The sequence below is a fragment of the Ochlerotatus camptorhynchus genome, unplaced genomic scaffold (genome assembly GCF_037179485.1).
Source record: "Ochlerotatus camptorhynchus isolate MF236.1 unplaced genomic scaffold, CSIRO-AGI_Acam_v1.1 ptg000274l, whole genome shotgun sequence".
Lineage (NCBI taxonomy): Eukaryota > Metazoa > Arthropoda > Insecta > Diptera > Culicidae > Ochlerotatus > Ochlerotatus camptorhynchus.
Window position 1 is genome coordinate 6,803,115 of NW_027040763.1, and position 23,273 is coordinate 6,826,387.

The 23,273-nt window shown below is 41.4% G+C and overlaps 4 protein-coding genes across 8 annotated transcripts in view; 1 reads left to right on the forward strand and 3 right to left on the reverse strand.

The window, feature by feature from the left end:
* LOC135705751 (uncharacterized) lies at positions 1–14,972 on the reverse strand. 3 transcript variants are annotated; one of them, XM_065227604.1, is made up of 2 exons: positions 14,924–14,972; positions 1–476 (listed from the first exon to the last, which is right to left on the reverse strand). In XM_065227604.1, the coding sequence occupies exons 1-2, from the start codon at positions 14,927–14,929 to the stop codon at positions 9–11; spliced, it is 474 nt and encodes a 157-aa protein (XP_065083676.1). In that variant the 5' UTR covers positions 14,930–14,972; the 3' UTR covers positions 1–8. The 3 variants fall into 3 exon arrangements, with proteins under 3 accessions (XP_065083676.1, XP_065083673.1, XP_065083674.1); XM_065227601.1 differs by lacking the exon at positions 14,924–14,972 and adding an exon at positions 533–589; XM_065227602.1 differs by lacking the exon at positions 1–476 and adding an exon at positions 14,350–14,865.
* LOC135705749 (uncharacterized) overlaps positions 954–23,273 on the forward strand; it is a 27,416-nt gene continuing 5,096 nt past the window's right edge. The window contains exons 1-2 of one of the 3 annotated variants that reach the window (XM_065227598.1): positions 7,413–7,467; positions 15,410–15,877. In XM_065227598.1, the coding sequence (XP_065083670.1) occupies positions 7,462–7,467; positions 15,410–15,877 (474 nt within the window). In that variant the 5' untranslated portion in view covers positions 7,413–7,461. Of the gene's footprint in view, positions 1,020–7,412; positions 7,468–15,409; positions 15,878–23,273 lie in introns of those variants that run through there. The other 2 variants (XM_065227600.1, XM_065227599.1) reach the window with 2 other exon arrangements.
* On the reverse strand, positions 6,434–7,003 carry LOC135705752 (uncharacterized). The gene is made up of 2 exons (XM_065227605.1): positions 6,982–7,003; positions 6,434–6,923 (listed from the first exon to the last, which is right to left on the reverse strand). The coding sequence occupies exons 1-2, from the start codon at positions 6,985–6,987 to the stop codon at positions 6,456–6,458; spliced, it is 474 nt and encodes a 157-aa protein (XP_065083677.1). The 5' UTR covers positions 6,988–7,003; the 3' UTR covers positions 6,434–6,455.
* Positions 15,971–16,478, reverse strand: LOC135705882 (adult cuticle protein 1-like). Its single transcript, XM_065227736.1, has 2 exons — positions 16,416–16,478; positions 15,971–16,353 (listed from the first exon to the last, which is right to left on the reverse strand). Exons 1-2 carry the CDS (start codon positions 16,419–16,421, stop codon positions 15,991–15,993), a joined length of 369 nt encoding a protein of 122 aa, XP_065083808.1. The 5' UTR covers positions 16,422–16,478; the 3' UTR covers positions 15,971–15,990.

The window sequence follows — 23,273 nt, forward strand, 5'->3', positions numbered from 1 at the left end:
CGAAAACCTTAAGCCACAATCCACTTCTGTCCACCGATTGGAACCGGGGCAACGTGGTACGATCCGGGAGTGGCAGCAATCTGCTTCGATACTGGACCTGATGACAGATAACCTCCGTTGTATCCCAAACCGTAGATCGGTGCACCAGCTCCGTACGTTCCCCATGGTTGTCCCCATGGATAAGCTGCCTTAGCCACGTTGGCCTGAACTACGGTCTTGTGTCCATACAGGCCATTGTTGTAGATGGAGGCAGCAGGAGACCATGCAGAAGCGGACCACGAGTTGACGTATGGCTGAGCGTTCCAGTTGGCAGCGGTGGTGTGTGGCCAAGCGTTGTATGCTCCCTGTGCTAAGATTCCGTTCGGTGGCCACACTGAGGTGCTGCTGACTGGCCAGGATGGATAGGATGCTACCTCCGGGACGTAGGATGCTTGGGATGCAACCGCAAGGGTTAGGGCGATGACTGCGATGAAAACCTGTAAGAATGAAGTGTGGTTATATGTTCAGAGTACGTCCTATTAAGAATCTTTACCTTCATTTTCTATTAGTTGAGAGTGCACTGAGCTTCTGTTGCTAGTAGAATGATGAATTGTTAATTGATGTCAATTTGGTGTCAGTTGTTCGTTTTTATACAATTTTACCTTATGTGAGTTCATAGAAAATTCTCGGTTTTGTGGACATTCTTTGCAGTGACAAGTATGTAGGCCAAATTAATTCAGGTTAGTTACTGATTTACAACTTCACAACCGAAAATCCAAAATTTGTAATGTACAGGATAATTAGACATAAACTGCGAACATCCTGTCGCAAATATTAGACAGACAATCTCCACACGTCAAAATCTCTGCTCACGGTTTGCGAAGAGCAGTCAACCGTAAAATCTTAACCTCCATTGCCCACGGTTTGCTGCAAAGAAAAGTATAAAAACGAATCGCTGATCAAATTGCGACATCAATCAACAGCTCATCGTTCTATTAGAAACTAACGCTCAGTGCACTCTCAACCAGCTCAAAATGAAGGTAAGTGGTCTAAGATACGAAAGCTTTTTCGCCGAATTCTCATTAAAATTTTCCACAGGTTTTCATCGCAGTCATCGCCCTTACCCTTGTGGTTGCATCCCAAGCATCCTACGTCGCGGAGGTAGCATCCTACCCATCCTGGCCAGTCAGCAGCACCTCAGTGTGGCCACCAAACGGAATCTTAGCACAGGGAGCTTACAACGCTTGGCCACACACCACCGCTGCCAACTGGAACGCTCAGCCATACGTCAACTCGTGGTCCGCCTCCGCATGGTCTCCTGCTGCTTCCATCTACAACAATGGCCTGTATGGGCGCAACACCGTAGTTCAGGCCAACGTGGCTAAGGCAGCTTATCCTTGGGGACAACCATGGGGAACGTACGGAGCTGGAGCACCAGTCTACGGTTTGGGATACAACGGAGGGTATCTGTCATCAGTTCCAGTATCGAAGCAGATTGCTGCCACTCCCGGATCGTATCACGTTGTCCCGGTTCCAATCGGTGGACAGAAGTGGATTGTGGCTTAAGGTTTTCGGAATCAAAATAAATGCTTTACTATTTGCCTAAGAAAATGTGTATTTCAATTTTTCGAGGTCATATCTCAGTGCCAAAAACAGTCGTTGGACGATCTCAATCGGAAGAGTCAACCCTCCCAAACTCGATATTGAAAGGAACTTCGAGATGGGGTGGTCAATTTTGGAAATTGTGATCCTTAAACCTAGATTGCTATCGAGTTTAGGATAGAACACGGAAAAGATCGAGCTAGGGAGAGATTGAGTAAGGGTGAGTTGACTGTATTTTGAATCTGTTTTCAACGCCTGTAAGTTTCTTTGAGCGATTTATGGTTTCTGCAAATTATTAAAAACGATTTCCGGCTTTGGCAACTTATAATGAAGCATTTCTACAACTTATTTGGTAGTTGTATTAAGTTGTTCTTGTTAATCTATCAACAATGAAATATCGACTAAGACGTGTTGATCGAAAATCCATACCAAATCCTTCTCGAGAGCAGTTGTTATTGTCGTTTGTGCTGTCGCCACTGGGACCGAAATATAGTAACAGCAAGTTGAACGAGAGCTTGACCGTAATTATTTTGTGATATGATGAGCTTGGTGGCCTAGTGGCGACCGATTTTGCTTATTGAGCAGAATATTATGGGTTTAATCTTAAGCTCCTTCACATTATAAAGTAAACAAGTACGTGATCGAAATCTATAACAAACCCTTCTCAAGAGAAGTTTTTATCGTAGGAACAGGGAGTTTAACAGCAACTTGGTCGTAATTTTTTTGTGAAATAAGGAGCTCGGTGAGCTTGTGGCAACCACCTTTTCTTGCTGTGCAGAAAATCATGGGTTCAATCCCAAGCTCCTTCACTTTATAGAGTTATACTTTATTCGGTTGGAGGGCCGAATCTTGGTTGGAGTTTTTCCTTCTGCTTATTGCCACACTTTTTTACCTTTTAACCATATAACCTCAATTATGAACAAAATTTGCAAGACTCTCATTTTGACTTTCAAAAAAAAATCTTAGTTTGTCGAAATTTGTTACCTTTGGAATTTTCTATTTATAAAATCATTCAACATATCATATTTTTCATATCTCGGTCGTAATAAAATCTCGGATCAATCTTAAATCCATGATCATTTTAAGGTTTTAAACATAGGTTCATAGAAATTAATTCATTTCTGGATCTTCTTATAACACAATTGAAATATCATTAAACCACTCATCATATTAGCCCATACCTAGAGGAGTGAGAATTAAGCAATAAAAAAATATATTTACAGAGCCAATTACATGATCATTTATTTTGATTCCATAAACCTTAAGCCAAAATCAGCTTCTGTCCACCGACTGAAAATGGAGAAAGGTGGTACGAGCTGGGAGTGGCAGCAATCTGCTTCGATACTGGAACTGATGACACATAGCCTCCGTTGTATCCCAAACCGTAGACCGGTGCACCAGCTCCGTACGTTCCCCATGGTTGTCCCCAAGGATAAGCTGTCTTAGCCACGTTGGCCTGAACTACGGTATTGCGGCCATACAGGCCCCAAGGATAAGCTGCCTTAGCCACGTTGGCCTGAACTACGGTCTTGTGTCCATACAGACCATTGTTGTAGATGGAGGCAACAGGAGACCATGCAGACGCGGACCAGGAGTTGGCATAAGGTTGAGCGTTCCAGTTGGCAGCGGTGGTGTGTGGCCACCAAACGGAATCTTAGCACAGGAAGCTTACAACGCTTGGCCACACACCACCGCTGCCAACTGGAACGCTCAACCTTATGCCAACTCCTGGTCCGCGTCTGCATGGTCTCCTGCAGCCTCCATCTACAACAATGGCCTGTATGGACACAACACCGTAGTTCAGGCCAACGTGGCTAAGGCAGCATATCATTGGGGACAACCATGGGGAACGTACGGAGCTGGCGCACCGGTCTACGGTTTGGGATACCATGGAGGCTATGTGTCATCAGTTCCAGTATCGAAGCAGATTGCTGCCACTCCCGGATCGTACCACGTTGCCCCGTTTCCAATCGGTGGACAGAAGTGGATTGTGGCTTAAGGTTTTCGAAATCTAAATAAATGCTTTACTATTTACCTAAGAAAATGTGTGTTTCAACTTTTTGAGGTCATATCTCAATGCCAAAAAAAGTCGTTGGACGATCTCAATCGGTTTACGCAGCTGGTTGTAGATTGAGTTGTTGCTGGGAGAGCTCGGGTCCTGGAAGAGTCAACCCTCCCAAACTCGATATTGAAAGGAACTTCGAGATAGGGTGGTCAATTTTGGAAATTGTGATCCATAAACCTAGATTGCTATCAAGTTTGGGATAGAACTAGGAAAAGATCGAGCTAGGGAGAGATTGAGTAAGGGCGAGTTGACTGTATTTTGAATCTGTTTTCTGCTTTGCCAACTCACAAGATACGATTTTATTTTTTCTATTTATTTGAAACGATTTTCAATGTCTGCAAGTTTTTTTGAGCAATTTATGGTTTCTGAAAATTATTAAAAACGATTTCCGGTTTTAGCAACTTATAATGAACCATTTCTACAACTTATTTGATAGCTGTATTAAGTTGTTGTTGTTAATCTACAAACAATGCAATATCGACTAAGACGTGTTGATCGAAAATCCATACCAAATCCTTCTCGAGAGCAGTTGTTATTGTCGTTTGTGCGGTCGCTGCTGGGACCGAAATATAGTAACAGCACGTTGAACGAGAACTTGACCGTAATTATTTTGTGATATGATGAGTTTGGTGGCCTAGTGGCGACCGATTTTGCTTATTGAGCAGAATATTATGGGTTTAATCTTAAGCTCCTTCACATTATAAAGTAAACAAGTACGTGATCGAAATCTATGACAAACCCTTCTCAAGAGAAGTTTTTATCGTAGGAACAGGGAGTTTAACAGGAACTTGGTCGTAATTTTTTTGTGAAATAAGGAGCTCGGTGACCTTGTGGCAACCAACTTTTCTTGCTGTGCAGAAAATCATGGGTTCAATCCCAAGCTCCTTCACATTATAGAGTTATACTTTATTCGGTTGGAGGGCCGAATCTTGGTTGGACTTTTTCCCTCTGCTTATTGCCACACAGTTCATACCTTTTAACCATATAACCTCAATTACGAACAAAATTTGCAAGACTCTCATTTTGACTTTCAAAAAAAAATCTTAGTTTGTCGAAATTTGTTACCTTTGGAATTTTCTATTTATAAAATCATTCAACATATCATATTTTTCATATCTCGGTCGTAATAAAATCTCGGATCAATCTTAAATCCATGATCATTTTAAAGGTTTTAAACATAGGTTCATAGAAATTAAATCATTTCTGGATCTTCTTATAAAACAATTGAAATATCATTAAACCACTCAAGCTGTGATCATTTTAGCCCATACCTACACTGAAAATAAAATTTCATTTATTAAACGAATGCATTCGTTTGTTTGACGAATTCATTCGTTGTTATCTGCAACGAAATAGATTCGTAATATCTATGAAGCAGGTTTCGTTCAAATTCCCAAAATCATTTACTGCGTAATATTCTTATATATTAGACTGCTATACGCGCTACGAATGTTTCATAAAATAAATACAAATTATTCGTGAGAAAACATCGATCGATTGAAAATAATAGAAAACTTTCGTTTACTCATAAAACAACGTTTGTAGATTGTACGAAAATTTCGTTGATAAATTAAATAATCTATTTTTGGAATTCAAAATGTATTTATAATTGTAAACTACATTCTCATATGCACTGATATCTGAAAACAGTAGCGTAAATCAAAACCCATATCGTGCCCACCGATGAACAAGACCCACTTTGGTCGAGATACCTTGAACCTCTAGAAGAAAGTCGACCAGAAGCTCCTCGGCCGCAGACACGTCATTGAAAAGTATCCCAAACCGATGACGCCGATGTAGGTTGACCTAGGCGATTAATTCTGTCGAAAGTGCCCCCGCTCAAAATTCCGTCCAGGTTGGAATCCGGGTATTCACTTCATAAAACACGCACCAAATCGGCCACCTTTTCATTTGGGAAGCAATTGCCATGCTGGGGATAAAATTAAAAACAGATTAGTTCCATAACGAATTTCAAAACGAAAGTTAATTACTTACTTACTCCTAGGACCGTAAACTACTTGTTCCTGGTATAGTTTTTGAACTCTTGGATGGCAACATAGTAGTAGTAGAACGCGTCCGTCATGTTGATCTCCAGCAAGTAAAACAAACCGTAGTCAGCGTCGCGGCCGATATCGTCAGCTCATATACGACAAGATTCTCAGGTTGATCAATGTCTGCTCCTCCATGTTACGTATTACCTTGTTGATTGGCAATCTGTTTATTTGGTAGCAGTTGCAGAGTATTATGGGCACTTGGACACTGGGAATCGGTTCAATAATATCCAACACCACCGTGCCACAGTTCCACATGCTAATTCCAAACGAATCGAGTAACTTGTCTCACTCTTCACTCACAAATATTATGTTTTATTCTGGCTGTCATTGTACGTAAACATTCACACCACAAACGAATACAATTAGTACAAGAACGAATGATTTCGTAATTGTCACGAATGACATGCGTGCATACTAGCTATGTGCACGAATGGTTTTCGTAGGTAAACGAATGGTTTCGTAATGTTCACGAATTCGCGGATGATCCTCGTGTTTACTTCCATACGAAATTCAGTTCATGTATTATACGAATAATGCGTTATGATAGCATTGTACCTGACGCAATGCAATACGAATAATTCGCACAATTAGCGAAAAATATGTTTTATATACGAATACGAAACCCATTTTTACGAAAGGAGCGTGAGAAAATAAACGAAAAAATATTTTCAGTGTAAAGGAGTGGGAATTACCAATAAAAAAAATAGATATTTACAGAGCCAAGTGCATGATCATTTATTTAGATTTCGAAAACCTTATGCCACAATCCACTTCTGTCCTCCGACTGAAACAGGGGCAACGTGGTACGATCCGGGAGTGGCAGCAATCTGCTTCGATACTGGAACTGACGCCAAATAGCCTCCGTTGTATCCCAAACCGTAGATAGGTGCACCAGCTCCGTACGTTCCCCATGGTTGTCCCCAAGGATAAGCTGTCTTAGCCACGTTGGCCTGAACTACGGTCTTGCGCCCATACAGACCATTGTTGTAGATGGAGGCAGCAGGAGACCATGCAGAGGCGGACCAGGAGTTGGCATAAGGTTGAGCGTTCCAGTTGGCAGCGGTGGTGTGTGGCCAAGCGTTGTAAGCTCCCTGTGCTAAGATTCCGTTCGGTGGCCACACTGAGGTGCTGCTGACTGGCCAGGATGGGTAGGATGCTACCTCCGGGACGTAGGATGCTTGGGATGCAACCGCAAGGGTAAGGGCGATGACTGCGATAAAAACCTGTTGAAAATTTTTATGAGAGTCCGGCGAAAAAGCTTTCGTATCTAAAACCACTAACCTTCATTTTGAGCTGGTTGAGAGTGCACTGAGCGTTAGTTTCTAATAGAACGATGAGCTGTTGATTGATGTCGCAATTTGATCAGCGATTCGTTTTTATACTTTTCTTTGCAACAAACCGTGGGCAATGGAGGTTAAGATTTTACGGTTGACTGCTCTTCGCAAACCGTGAGCAGAGATTTTGACGTGTGGAGATTGTCTGTCTAATATTTGCGACAGGATGTTCGCAGTTTATGTCTAATTATCCTGTACATACAAATTTCGGATTTTCGGTTGTGTAGTTGTAAATCAGTAATTAACCTGAATTAATTGGGCCTACATACTTGTCACTGCAAAGAATGTCCACAAAACCGAGAATTTCCTATGAACACACATAAGGTAAAATTGTATAAAAACGAACAACTGACACCAAATTGACATCAATTAACAGTTCATCATTCTACTAGCAACAGAAGCTCAGTGCACTCTCAACTAACAGAAAATGAAGGTAAAGATTCTTAAAAATACGCATTCTGAATACACAACCATACTTCATTCTTACAGGTTTTCATCGCAATTATCGCCCTAACCCTTGCGGTTGCATCCCGAGCATCCTACGTCCCGGAGGTAGCATCCTACACATCCTGGCCAGTCAGCAGCACCTCAGTGTGGCCACCAAACGGAATCTTAGCACAGGGAGCTTACAACGCTTGGCCACACACCACCACTGCCAACTGGAACGCTCAACCTTATGCCAACTCCTGGTCCGCCTCTGCATTGTTCTCCTGCAGCCTCCATCTACAACAATGGCCTGTATGGACACAAGACCGTAGTTCAGGCCAACGTGGCTAAGGCAGCTTATCCTTGGGGACAACCATGGGGAACGTACGGGGCTGGTGCACCGGTCTACGGTTTGGGATACCATGGAGGCTATGTGTCATCAGTTCCAGTATCGAAGCAGATTGCTGCCACTCCCGGATCGTACCACGTTGCCCCGGTTCCAATCGGTGGACAGAAGTGGATTGTGGCTTAAGGTTTTCGAAATCTAAATAAATGCTATTTGCCTAAGAAAATGTGTATTTCAATTTTCCGAGGTCATATCTCAGTGCCAAAAAAAGTCGTTGGACGATCTCAATCAGTTTACGCAGCTGGTTGGAGATTGAGTTGTTGATGAGAGAGCTCGTGTCCTGGAAGATTCAACCCTCCCAAACTCGATATTGAAAGGAACTTCGAGATAGGGTGGACAATTTTGGAAATTGTGATCCATAAACCTAGATTGCTATCGAGTTTGGGATAGAGCTAAGAAAAGACCGAGCAAGGGAGAGATTGAGTAAGGGTGAGTTGACTGTATTTTGAATCTGTTTTCTGCTTTGCCAACTCATGAGAAACGATTGCAACTTGTAAAGAAAACGATTTTTGGCCTCTACAACTTATTAGGCACGTTTCTGGTTTCTGCAATGTGAAACTATGGTTGCCTTCTGCAACTTTTTAGAAATGATTCTCGGCTTCTGCAACTTGTTTGGATCGCTTTACGACTTCTGCAATTTGTAAGAAGCAATTTTCGCCTTCTGCAATTTATTAGGAAAGATTTCCAGCTTCTGCAACATACAAAGATGGATTTCCGTCCGTCTTATTTGAATCCATTTTCGACTTTTTCAAAAAATGAGACACGATTTTTGACCTACTGCAACTGAAGTCAAATCTTCCTAAGTAGATATTATTATCAGAAAAGTTCATTTTGCAAGTTACAGACTTGCGCAATGAGGCCCCTGGATTTCCATCGAAATATGAATAGGTCGAGCTAGGGAAAGATCAAATAAGGGCGAGTTGACTGTATTTAGAAACTGTTTTCTGCTTCTGCAACTCATAAGAAACGACTACTGCAACTTATTAGCAATGATTTCAGTCTTCTGCAACTTATAACAATTTTTTATTATTTCTGCAACATTTTAGAAAGCACTGCTGGTTTCTGCGACATTTTTGGAACGATTTCCAGCTTCTGCAGCTTATAATGAATGATTTCAAGCTTCCGCAACTTATAAAAATTGTTTTTAGACTTCTGCAACTTAGCAGTGTTGGAAAAAATCACGATATTTCACGTATCACCAAGAGAAGAATTCATGATTCATAGTGATTTTCCGTGAAGTTTAAGAGGGATTGTTTCCGCCCGTCTTATTTTAAAATGTAAGATATAAAGAACAATTTTCGGCGTCTACAATTACAATAACGATGAGGAATTTTGGACATGTGTTTGGGAACAGTGGCCGAAGAAGCCTGGATTTCCCTCGAGTTTGCGAAAGATTTGGCCGCTAGACTGATGCAAAATTTGACATTTTCGCTCCACAGTGCTTAAATGGTTTCAAATCGGGTCCTGATTAGCCTCCCAAAGTTACATCTCATTTGGTTAAAAACAGACTTCGCACAAGCCATTTGAAGTTTACATGTAAATTACTATGGGAAATCTCAACTTTTTGTTCATTTCCTTCTAGTATTTTTCCATATTGAGCTGCAAAACAGTTCGATAGCCATTCTTATAGAAAACTTTTTCAGCTACAACTTTACTGAATATTGTTTCTATGTAAAACGAGACAGGAAAAAGTTATTAATTATTTAAGAGATTTGTAAACTTATGACATGATCAAGCAGCTGCTCTGTAGGCAACACTGTATTTTGCAGTGTGACATAGTAGCCATGATTTTTGTGTCCTATTCAACGCCCCAGAAACACCAATGTTGCCTGCTGAGCAGCTGATTGAGCACGAACATAAGACATCAGCGCATTGAACCATTGATAACTTTCGATCCTTTTAATCAAAAAAAGGTCTACAGCAAAGTTGTAGCTGGAAAAATTTCTTACAAGTACAATTGAAAGTTTTTGAATCAGACAGATATTGTGAATTATTAGATAGACATGAACAAAAATCTTGGTTTTAACATAGTACTTCCCATACAAACTTCAAATGGTTTGTGCCATCTCAGTTTCTCACCAAATGGGTTCACATTTTGAGAGGTTAGTCAGGATCCGATTTGGAATCGTTTAAGTATTGTGGAGCGAAAATTTCAAATTTTGTATCACTCTATTGGGCTACCTTAATTTTGTTTTCTTTAAAAACATTGTTTCACTGTTGCTTGTTAACCAATCGTTATAAAATTTTCAGAACTTACGAAATTACCAAAGTATCATCGCTCCTCAGAATCACACGTAATTCTCCTGAGATGTTTACGAATATGTAATAGTGGATGTCCTTCACTGAAAAAGTTGTTTGTCTTCATGATGTTGACATACTTACACAAAAAGTTGCCCATAAATGATCAAAATATAACTTCACAGGAATTGGTTCACTATTTTCTATATTTGGCAAACTAAAAGTTTTTTAAAAAATATAATAATTAAAAAATTTTAAATGTTTCTACATCAATCTAAACAATTTAAATGTGTTTGTCATTCAGACTTTTATGTTCATCAAGCAATATCTTATCTAAAAGCAGAAATTTGAAAATTTCAAACGATCTGAAAATAGTATCTAGTACTAAATAAATAAAGCATTGGTAAATTTTCAGTGAATTTAAAAAAAAAATATTGAGCTAATAATTAATCGTTAAATTTTGAGATTATGTTAACTCTTGTGTTTTTCCTTGCTTTGTTTTCCGTCGATCTTGTTTTCCGTACTGAGTATCAATGCTACCGACGCCAGGGAAGCGGTTCCCAGACCTGAACCCTACCTATCGACCCATCAACTTATGGATCGGGGACCAACGGCTTCACTTCCCTTCCGAAGGAAGGCTTGATCAGAGATTTTATGCCTCAGAAAATCACGACGGTGCCAACTGGGATTGAACCCAGGCGTTTTGGGGTGAGAAGCAATTTTCTACTAAGCCACCGGCACCACTGTAGCTAAGTAAAAGATGTCCAATATTACATAATCACCATAGTTTGTCTTTAAAATTTTGTAGAGCTATGGGACACTAGTTGGTCCAAAATCTTTTAACATTTCATAAAAACTGGTTGGTAATCGAAAAAGATACAACTAGCGTTCCCATTTCCCAGATTTGTTGTTTCCCGGAGCAGATGATGTCTCTTTCAGGGAACTCCAGAGAATCAGTAAATATTTTAGTTCTTAGACCAGAATAGTGACTTTCAGTCGGGGGTTGGTTCGTCACTTAAACCAGAAAAGTATTAAGCTGAATTCGTGACAGGTATTCATTAGAAATTTTATTTTTTTTATTTGAATGATGAATGATTTTTAAATTTAGAAGAGTTTAACCACTTCATTGTGATATTTTTAAAACATTTCTGAGCTGCCTTCGATTTTCCAAAGACTATCGTCGGTTAACACGTCTTTTTGATATTTTGTTTTTAAAACTTGAATCCACTTGAGTTAACTAACAGGCAAAGGCCATTGAACATTGCTGGCTGTCAAACCGATCAACGGGAGTTTATTTATTTAACCACCATCTTTGACATTTTAGCCATACAGACCGTTTAAAGTGATCCTATTCTTAAAAACTGGTCTATTTATATTAAAATTTATACATCATTAAACAGTCTGCAACATCTATCGAGAGAATTGTTATAACCGTAAGCAGTACGATGTCCGGGAGTCCACAAAAAGTAATAGTTGCGGAGACGGCGAGCTGGAGTGTGGAAATTGATGTTCCCGAGCAAACAACTGCAGTCAATATGATTACTAATCATGTCAAATATAAACACCCTCTGGAGAAAGGCTCGGCGATTTGTTAGTGTTTGCAGTCCAATAAGCGCACATCTATGCTCGTACGAAGGTAAGCTATCTGGATTTGTCCATGGCAGACGTCGTAATGCAAACTTTATAAACTGTTTCTGGATTTTCTCGATGCGCAGTACATGAACAGCATGATATGGAGCCCAAATTTGTACTCCATATTCAAGAACACTGCGGACCATAGGGCAGTACAGCGCTTTCAGGGCGTACACGTCATCGAATTGTGCAGTATTGCGGAGTTGGCCTTTGCAACTGTCATGGATATGTGCTCGTTAGACCGTAGTTTGCTGTCCAAGATGAGCCCAAGATCCTTAATGGCATTAACCCTTTCCAGCGGCGATTGATTCATAGAGTAATCAAAAATGAGCGGAGAGTGAGAGCGGGTAAGAGTAATCACTTTGTATTTGGCAGCATTGGCTTGCATTCCATTCATCTGACACCAGGATGACAATCACTCTATATCAGCTTGTAGTGCGCAACTTACAGAAACTTAGCACGTGTTAAATAAACGAAAATGAGAGCTCCTAGGTGACTCCCTTGTGGAACCCCCGATGGTATATGGAATACCTTGGATCTGGAATCGCGTACCTTAACGAAAGCTTTCCTGGATGATAAGTATGATTTCAACCAACAAACGATCTACGGTGGAAGACCAAGGTGGTTTAGCTTCATAATGGCTAGGTCGTGAGGGACTTTGTCAAAAGCCTTAGAGAAGTCGATGTAAACGGAGTCCACTTGCTGACGCTTCTCGATGCTACCTATAAGAGTTTTCGTGTAAGTCATCAAGTTAGAGACTGTCGAGCGCTTTTTCATGAATCCATGCTGACACACTTAGATTATGGGTTGAACAGCTGAATACAACTTCTCATGCAGAAGACTTTCGAGAACTTTGGCCAAGCAGTTCAGGATCGAGATAGGTCGGTAATTTTCCACTTTGTGCATGTTACCGGACTTGAAGCTTGGTGTAATTGAGGCGAGCTTCCAGGCATCCGGAAAAACGCCATCCTTAAGCGATCGATTGATAATAGACATAACGGAAGTGGCCAACGATGCTGCACAGTTCTTGACGAAAGACGGTGGAATACGGTCCGGGCCTGGACCTTTCGATGGATCGACTGAGCAAAGGGCTTTGAGAATAGCGTCTTGACTGAAGATGAGTTGCTGCAGGTGAATGTCGTATCTTGGAAGATGGTCAATGTATTGCTGCCGTGGAGAAGTTTGATCGGGTTTGAAAACACTTCGGAAAAAGTCAGCGAAAAGGTCAGCAGAAGTCGGTGGTGGAGCTTCTACTACTATAGGTGACGTCCACGGGAATACCAGCTGATCTTTTCCGAGAGTTGATAAAAGACCAGAACGACGATGGATTTTCCTTGAAATCCCTCTGGAGGTTGTCGACGTACTCACGAAAGCGAGCTTTCTGCAAACTATTATACTCTGCTTCAACTAGCTGCACCGTATACTTGTTTGCTGCGGTCCGGGAACGAAAGTAACGTTTTCGAGCTTTACGCAGATTACGCAATTGCGGATTCCACCAAGGTTGTTGGAATTGCAAACAAGATGTTCGTGTGTTCATTGTATTCATTCGTGACGCCAGCATTTAGCATCCTGCATGGAGATGCATCATCGCATTAACCTCACTTTTTTACATCTGGAGGTGGTTCGTTTACAAGGACCTCAGGAAACCATAAAGAAATTCGAAAAAAAAATCCAAGAAATTCAGGCTACTATAAAGATGATCAGAGAACTTCGGAAAAATAATGAGAATCTCAGAAAAGCTTTGGAACCATAAGACATAAGTTAAGTATGGAAGTACAGGGTAACCAATAGAAATTCAAAGATCTTCACAGAGAATCTCACTGTAGTCTAAGAAACTGCTAAAATCCTGAAACAATTTAAGAATGGTATATTTTTTTAACTAGGGGACTTTATGTATTCTCGGCAACCTAAGCAGCGACCTTCTTTCTATAGCCTTTTTCTCTAAGGAACGCATACATATGCAGTATTGGTTTGTTTACAATTTTTTTGCTGCCAGCTGCTCTAACAATTTCAGTCGAAAGAATTGTCAAAAACTGTTTTGAAACGCTTTTACAAAGCTCCAATCTTCTCTAGTGAGAGCAAGTAGTGTCGGCAACCAGTTTTTCTTCGGCAACCGTTCCATATGAACTGCATGTAAATCTCCTGTTCTATTATCGGCAACTCGAAATCAGCTACAATTTGTAGTGCGTGTGTTGCATTTCACGAAAACCTTGCTAGATTGCTTTTTCTCAGTGGTAAAAAATTTAGTCAAATTGAAGCTGAACGCATAAAGAATCGTTTGCATGCATTCAGCGAAGTGTTTTCGTAAGAAAATCCAGTGAAAATAGTGTTTCAATTTGTACTGCCGAAAATAGTCTGTCATGCCGAAGCCGTCATTTCCCCTATTAGATCGCTGAAATTACTAAAACAATCTTCCTAAAAAAGTTGGAAGAGACTTCTGGTAAAATTCTAAAAAAATATATTGAGTCAAACAAAACTTCCCAGGGTAATTGCAAAAAATAAGCCGTACGCTAAATTCCTTTAAATTTTGGCCTAGATCTCAGGAGTCTGAAAACAGCAGTCTGATTAATTCTCTAATGCTCCTTATGAGACTACCGATAAAAGTGAAACCAATATTCATACCGTCATATTGCATGATCATTTATTTCGATTCCATAAACCTTAAACCACAACCAGCTTCTGTCCAGCGACTGAAAATGGAGAAACGTGGTACGAGCTGGGAGTGACAGCAATTTGCTTGGATACTGGAACCGATGACAGATATCCTCCGTTGTATCCCAAACCGTAGATCGGTGCACCAGCTCCGTACGTTCCCCATGGTTGTCCCCAAGGATAAGCTGCCTTAGCCACGTTGGCCTGAACTACGGTCTTGTGTCCATACAGGCCATTGTTGTAGATGGAGGCAGCAGGAGACCATGCAGAGGCGGACCACGAGTTGACATAAGGCTGAGCGTTCCAGTTGGCAGCGGTGGTGTGTGGCCAAGCGTTGTATGCTCCCTGGGCATAGATTCCGTTCGGTGGCCACACTGAGGTGCTGCTGACTGGCCAGGATGGGTAGGATGCTACCTCCGGAACGTAAGATGCTTGGGATGCAACCGCAAGGGTTAGGGCGATGATTGCGATGAAAACCTGTGGAAAATTTTAATGAGAGTCCGGCGAAAAGGCTTCCGTATCTAAGACCACTTACTTTCATTTTGATTTGGTTGAGAGTGCACTGAGTATCAATTGTTAATTGAATGATGTACTGCTGATTGATGTCCTAACTCAATCAGCTGCTCGTTTTTATACTTTTTCGATTGCTAACCACGGGAAAAATAGGTTCAAATGCTACGGTTGGCTGCTCTTCGTAAACCGTAAAAAGAGATTGTCTGTTGAATTTTCGCTATTTGCGACAGGATGTTATGTTATCCTGTACATATCAATAAACGTTTTAGAATGGTTGTGATTCAGCAACCAAACTGAAATAATTATGCCTGTGTACTTGTCACTTCAAAGAATTTCTACTTGGGAAAAATTGTATAAAAACGAACAACTGACACCAAATTGACATCAATTAACAGTTCATCATTCTACTAACAACAGAAGCTCAGTGCACTCCCAACTAAGTCAAAATGATGGTAAGAATATATTCAACATGTTATTCTAGACTTCCACTCATATTTCTTTCATACAGGCTTTCATCGCAATTATCGCTATGACCCTTGTGGTTGCATCCCAAGCATCATACATCCCGGAGGTAGCATCCTACCCATCCTGGCCAGTCAGCAGCACTTCAGTGTGGCCACCAAATGGAATCTATGCCCATGGAGCTTACAACACTTGGCCACACACCACCGCTGCCAACTGGAACGCTCAACCTTACTCCAATTCGTGGTCCGCCTCCACGTGGTCTCCTGCTGCTTCCATCTACAACAATGGCCTGTATGGACACAAGACCGTAGTTCAGGCCAACGTGGCTAAGGCAGCTTATCCTTGGGGACAAACATGGGGAACCTACGGTGCTGGTGCACCGGTCTACGGTTTGGGATACAACGGAGGCTATCTGTCGTCGGTTCCAGTATCGAAGCAGATTGTTGCCACCTCCGGCTCATACCACGTTGCTCCGGTTTCAGTCGGTGGACATCAGTTGATTGTGGCTTAAGGTTTTCGGAATCTAAATAAATGCTCTACTATTTGCCGAAGAAGATGTGTATTTCAATTTTTCGAGGTCATATCACAGACCCAAACTAAAGCCGTTGGACGATCTCAATCGGTTTACGCAGCTGGTTGCAGATTGAGTTGTTGCTGAGAAAGCTCGTGTCCTGGAAGAGGCGCTTCATGAATTGCTCCACGGTTAGCGGCCAGATAGCGAGCTTCCTTCTGGAGCAGTACGGCTGGAGCAGAATAAGCGATGGGAGCCGGAGCAGGATAGGCGTAATAAGACGGGTAGGAGTAAGGAGCATAGGCTGGGGCAGAATAAGCCAGAGCTTGATACTCGGTAATCTTCGCCGGAGCAGCTTGGTTACCCTGGACGACGGTCGTATGCCCGGAGTACGCCAGTGGAGCACTGTACAGCAGCGGGACGTATCCAGCTTCAGCGGCAACGGCGAATGCCATCATGACTACAGCTGCGATGCACTGTGAAAAGGATTGACAATTCAATCACAGGATTCTAATGAAATTAAAAATATTCAACTCACCTTCATGATTGCGATGTTTGATGATTTGTTCTCGGATGTCAGAAGAATTCTGATTGCCTCTGGAATCCAACTCATTATATATACCCAGAATATAATTGCAATCCCGTTGCAGAGTACCACCGCATTGCACACAAGTTGACGTCATTAGCAAGCTGAGAGGACAGACCGGCTTTTCCACCCGACTTCCTTATTCGTCCTTAAACAAAAGAAGTGTGACCATGGAAAAAAAAACTGTGAAAAATTTTCAACATTTTATGGACTGCCTTCGAAGAGTGATCTAGTTGTGACCTTTTATTTCTGCAACCGAGCATCCTCCACCCATAATGTAATAACAATAATATGCGCTAAACAAGCTACAAGCAGCAAAACAAATATCCCACGCTTCCTCAAGACCCCACCCCAACGGGCATGTGCGTGGATACTCGTATTTTGTAATACCTTCGTGTTCATTTCGAACACGCGGGATTGGCGCGTAAACCGTCCATTGAACCGAACGAACCAGCAGATGGTTCTACGAATCTAGTTCTACAGCGAGGCATAGATATTCGATCCGCTGCAAAATCCGGTTCTGGGACCACGCTCGCATTATCATTACGTTACAGCAAAAGCATGCTGGTGGTAGGCCTACAAGCAATCCTGCCAACCATCTCCGAGAGCAGATCTGGAACGGGGAACGCACGGTATCACACTTTACCTGTAGCTAGGTATTTACTCCCTTGTGTGAATGAGTGAACGGCCGAACGACGACGGCAGCGGCGTTGCTTTTCTTCCTTCTTTTCTCAGCTGTTGTGATTTAGCATCATGTTGAACATCCGTGGTGCGCGGTGGGTTTGGCGGTGGTTGAAATTTCAATTAATTTCGATGATGGCGTTTCAGATAAATTTTTATTAAGCATGATCAAATCAAACCCCATGGTAAGTTTAATTTTCATATCATATTAGTGCTAGCAATTTTCACCCATGTTTACTGTCAGGAAATCAAAGTGGTACAAAAATATTGACATTATCCATTCAGCCCGACAGCATTGGTTTTGCCGTTCTGTTCTTTGTCATGTTGTTGCTTTTCTGGCAGCTCCCAAGTCTTTTACTAGGGACAGATATTCTTACGGTGCCCCTTCATCATGCATATGGAACACATGTTTTAATTCCCGTCATATAATTGGGCAATGATGTGGTAATTTCCTTTTTCACGTCCATATGTCGAAGAACAGTTCCGCAGCGAATGTCTCCCAGATTACATAATTAACTTTACCATATATCCCAAGCACGAACGCTAGATCACGGTAAGGCACTTCCGGTGGTAGAACATACATTTGCCCAAATTGATCGTAATCCCGCACATGCAACATGCAACTGCCTTTCCGTTCACAGAATTAAAAATTAAAACTTTCGAATTTTACAAAAATGCATGCAGTATCGATTTTTCTGACTTTTAACTTTATAAATCCATGTCGCAATCCACAAAGCTGATTCCATCTGAATGGAAAACGCATCTAGTGCTTTCACAAAATGTAATCAAATTGTATCCTTCACTTCCACATCTCCAATTTTTTTTTCCTCTCAACGGCAACGACAAAGCGACCAAGCTGCGAGCAATGAACAAAGTGCACCAAAACAAGAGCTGCTATCAAACATACAACCACACCGAGTGGTACAACTGGTTCTGACCGGTCTCGACAACAGCTGAGTGTGAATAGCGACACATTAATTTGAATACTATGTGCGGACCCAAGTGGCAACTTCAAACCAGAATTCTAGATATCGAACCCATCAGTACATCGGCCGGGACCGACGTCTTTACATTCCCTCCGAAGAAAGACGTGATCAATGATTTTTTCTCTCAGAAAATCTCATAGACCTCGGCTGAGATCAGACCCACCCCACCATCGGCACCATACAAAATCTAGGTAGTGTTGGATGCTCGAAAAACTCTAAAAGCAACCAAGAACCGAGCTAGCTGGCTTAACATTTTGCAGCAGAGCAATTCCAGTCCAAAAGCAAAAAAAAAAATATTGTTGACTCGACCTTCTCCGATTTGCATGAATCTTTGCATAATAGTTTGATATTGGTAATCATTTACATTGTTTTCGGCCATTTTGGATCTTGTTTTTTTTTTCAAAAGGGCGTCTTTGATTTTTTTTTTATGTATTGTAGCACGCAAACGTCACTACTGAAATAAATGATCTTTGAGAAAAGTTGAAGAGAAAAATAAAGTCTTCTTTGAAAACTAAACCCGGTATATTGTTTTATGTTTAGTAAAAAATCCAAATAAGTGTTAGAAACTCAAATATCTCAACTAAAAAACTCGACTTTCTCCGATTTGCATGAAACTATGCATAATTGTTTGTTTTGGCAACCCTTCACATTTAAGCTAAAATTTGGTCTTTTAGGATCTTGTACAGTGATGTCACCTGGAACGAAAGCGAGCAACGAACGAGCACCCTGCGTTCGGTTGTGATACTCTGTCTATTCGTTCAGCATCTTTGAACCGAACCGAAAGATAACACTTGCACACCCTCCGTTCGGTTTTCGTTTTGCAAACATAATAGTAAGTTCAGACTACAGAGTTATAACATGTTATAGCGCTATCGGTGGTTTCTGTTTTGCAGTTATTTGACAACCATTTTTTTCGTTTGTTTTGTTTTTTTCCGTCGATCTTGTTTTCCGTGCTGAGCACCAATGCTACCGACGTGCCAGGAAGGCAGCTCCCACACCTGGACCCTACCTATCGACCCATCAACTCATGAACCGGGGACCAACTACTTTACTTCCCATCCGAAGGAAGGCGTGATCAGAGATGTTATGCCTCAGAACATCCCGGCGGCGCCGACTGGGATTGAACCCAAGCCTGCTGGGGTGAGAGGTAATCACGCTTACCACTACACCACCGGCGCCGTTTGACAACCATTATAACATGTTATAACTCTCCAGTCTGAACAAGGCATAAAACAATCAATACGAAACTAACGATTTTAAATTGGCTCACCACTTTAGTAGCCTATTGGTCCCAAGCAAACGGTTAACGTACCCTCTTCTAGTTGAAATTGTATTACTACACTATGTTTGTTTTGATTCGCTATGAAAGTTTGACAGATAACATCAGGGGTGTGTGGATTCATGCAGAACATGCAGGGGTGAGTGAAATAGCTTGGGACTGCTTGGGACCGTTGTTCTGGTACTGAGTGAGCCAAAAATAATAATGATTTTCTTCGGGACCCAGTGGTCTTAGAGTTACCTCTATGATAAAACGCTGTCCAGACTGGAAAGTTATAACGGTTGTCAACTAATTGCAACACAGAAACCACCATTAAGATAGCGCTATAACATGTTATAACTCTGTAGTCTGAACGTACTATTATAGAAAAATTAAAACAATATTAGATTGATGTGAATATAACATGTATAATGGGGTGTTAACATCTGTGCGGATTTGCTAGCGCTAGTGTACTAGTCAACTAGCACGAATATCAGTTGCTCTTGAAATCTCATGCTGGTAGACGCTAATGCGCTGTTTACATTATGCTGGTGAGCTTTTATGCTAGCTGCTGGCTTATTAGCGCTAGTGGAATAGCATAAGTGTAAACACCCCTGTAGTAGATAGAGTTAGTGTTGAATAAATAATGAGTAGAATCAAGTGAGCGTGAAGCGTGATAGTTCGTATGTAAACAGAATCTCATTGGTTAGAGAATTTTGATAGGTTAGCAGGTATAAATATGAAGTACCTAAGCTCGTTGAAGTTATTCTTGTAACGAATTTTGGAGGTGACGGACCACCAGCAGCAGCAGAAACAGCAGCAACAGAAACCTCAGCAGCAGAAACCTCAGCAGCAGAAACAGCAGCAATAGAAGCAGCCGCACTCGTGGGAGCTGCATCGCTAATTCTTGTTGCCGTGGCCGAGGCTGGAAACCTCGGTCCGGTCACGACAATGGCACAGTTGGTACGATAGTGTAAGTATAGTGGAATGACTAAAGAACTGAAGAATTATTTTGAAAAAATTGCCATGACCTGATGGATGGTAGAGAGAATGACCAAGACCTGATGGATGGTAGATAGAATGACCAAGACCTGATGGATGGTAGATAGAATGACCATGACCTGATGGATGGTAGATAGAATGACCATGACCTGATGGATGGTAGATAGAATTACCATGACCTGATGGATGGTAGATAGAATTACCATGACCTGATGGATGGTAGATAGAATTACCATGACCTGATACTTAAGTGTGTGTTTTTCGTGGTTTGTGAAGTTTAAAATGTGAGCAGTCTAAAATACTGAATTTAATGTTACATTTCTCGTTCCTTTCCGTTAGCCTGTAGAGTTCAAACATTAGGTTAGAAGTTACGTGCGATCAACTTTTTGTGTGTGCAAAGTGAATATAAAGGTAAGGTGAATAATGTCTTTTGTGTGTTCGTCGGCTTTTTGTGCAGGATCGTTTTGTGCAGATTGGAGATTGCACCGCATCGCTTCTAGCGATACATGGCTTTGCTCGGCACACGGCACCCATGATAAAATTTCGCACTCTCTAGACCCCACGCTTCAGCGTCAAGGTTTACGGTTTGGGAGAATCCGGAAGGGAGACACCGTTAACCTATTCTCCGACAGAGCTTTAACCAAATCCGCCAGCATCCACCACGTGAACTAACGTGCTTCCGTGCATAACCGACGATCCCCTCGTCGACATCTGCGCCGTCGGCAATCGGGCGCTAGTATCAGTACCAATTCGAGGATTCGATTGGGAATTTCCGCACCATACCAGTCTGGGGTACAATGCGCAACACCAACACCGATCAATAGAGTGCTTCTTTGCCAACCTCACTCCGACAAAGGGATGCTGCTGTGCCGATACGGATAAAGCAGCGACGACATCGATGGTACCGTGAGTAAACAAAATGCATGAAAATCTCCACACACACACAAACACATCAGCTCGAAGACAAGTAAAAGGATAGGCTAGCAATCGCTAGAACCAGATCAGAAACCGCACACGCGGTTAGGGAGAGCTAGCAAACAAACATACATATGGAAAGGAACAAGCCTTGAACAAACCTAGGTTAAGAACTCTAATAAATTATATAATGATTTCGGTTATTTTCCCCTGAAATAAATGTTGTTTTCGTTAAGTTTAAGCTTTCCAGGTAATGACCAGATTTTTCACATTTGGCGTCGTTCTATTTTTGCGTTATTTGCTGTGGTATTTTTTGCTAGCCGAATTTACTCCAGGTTGGACTGCCTGGGAAAACAGTCTCCGCACTCACGTGTCACGATCGGCGGAAGAAATCTGAAAGGGTAAGTTCCTCCAGTGATGATAAATGTGAGTGGGGTTTGTTGTGTTTCGGTAGAACAGCGGTTAGCACCCTTAAGACTGTTTGAAGCAGCCTCTCTCTGTGAGGATCTCAAACTAATTTTCGGTCTCTTCTACACATTAACCCGCCCTGAGGTTGGGTTTCTTGCCAGGCAAATCAAACCGTGACGAGTGGTCCTCTTCGGAGGTGGCGCTTAAGCTACTCGTTTTGAGACAGGAAGCGTATTCAGTGGTCGAAATCTCGCAGATTGAGAGGCTTCCGTTACACTGTAAACAAATAAATCTCAAAAATCATAACTGCAGAGATGCCGAACTCATGGGATACTGAAACTGATACCTTGATTGCCATACTTCGGCACGCTCGGCACAACGGTTGACCCAGCTTTTGGCACATAGAATGTATTCGGCACAGATTGAGATGTGCAGAGTTGAACACCCCTTGGCAAATGCTTTAATTTTAATTAAACATATTACTAACTTTATAAGAAAGTTTGAACATACTGAGAGGTAAACACATATCATCGGTAAGAGACGTGTGTGTGAGAAAATTTGCGGAAAATCTAAGGGCACCGGTGGACCTATGGTCTACGGATGTATTTGGCTAATGACATTTGAGTTTCGAATCCGTTCCCTTAGATTTTTTCGCAAATTTTCTCACACACACACACGTTTCTTACCGATGATATGTACTTACCTCCCAGTATGTTCAAACTTTCTTATAAACAATTAAATTGACTGCAAAGTCGCTAAACCGTAAATCAAAACATATTACTAACGAATTAACTCTAGGATCCTCAGCACATGTTTTAAAAAAATAAAAATTTTAGAAACATTCATTGCTGAAAAATTTATTTAGAATATACTTTAAAAAATTCATCAATTTTACTCCGTTTTACGGTACCTTGCTCAATGTTTTTTTTTTTTTTATTTTTTTTTTAAATAAAAGCTCATAAAAAGAAATTTTTTTTAAAGTTCAAAACTATGATCAAACCCATCAAAAATATTAAAAACAAAACTTTAATCATATAGGGGAATTTACGTATTCTCGGCAACCTAAGCAGCGACCTTCTTTCTATAGCCCTTTTCTCTAAGGAACGCACACATATGCAGTATTGGTTTGTTTACAATCTTTTGCTGCCACCTGCTCTAACAATTTCAGTCGAAAGAATTGTCAAAAACTGTTTTGAAACGCTTTTACAAAGCTCCAATCTTCTCTAGTGAGAGCGAGTATTGTCGGCAACCAGTTTTTCTTCGGCAACCGTTCCATTTGAACTGCATGTAAATCTGCTGTTCTATTATCGGCAACTCGAAATCAGCTACAATTTGTAGTGCGTGTGTTTCATTCCAAGAAAACCTTGCTAGATTGCCTTTTCTCAGTGGTTAAAGTATAGTCAAATTGAAGCTGAAAGCATAAAGAATCGTTTGCATGCATTCAGCGAAGTGTTTTCGTAAGAAAATCCAGTGAAAATAGTGTTTCAATTTGGGTTGCCGAAAATAGTCTGGCATGCCAAAGCCGTCATTTCCCCTACATATGTTATGTCCTTCTTAAGA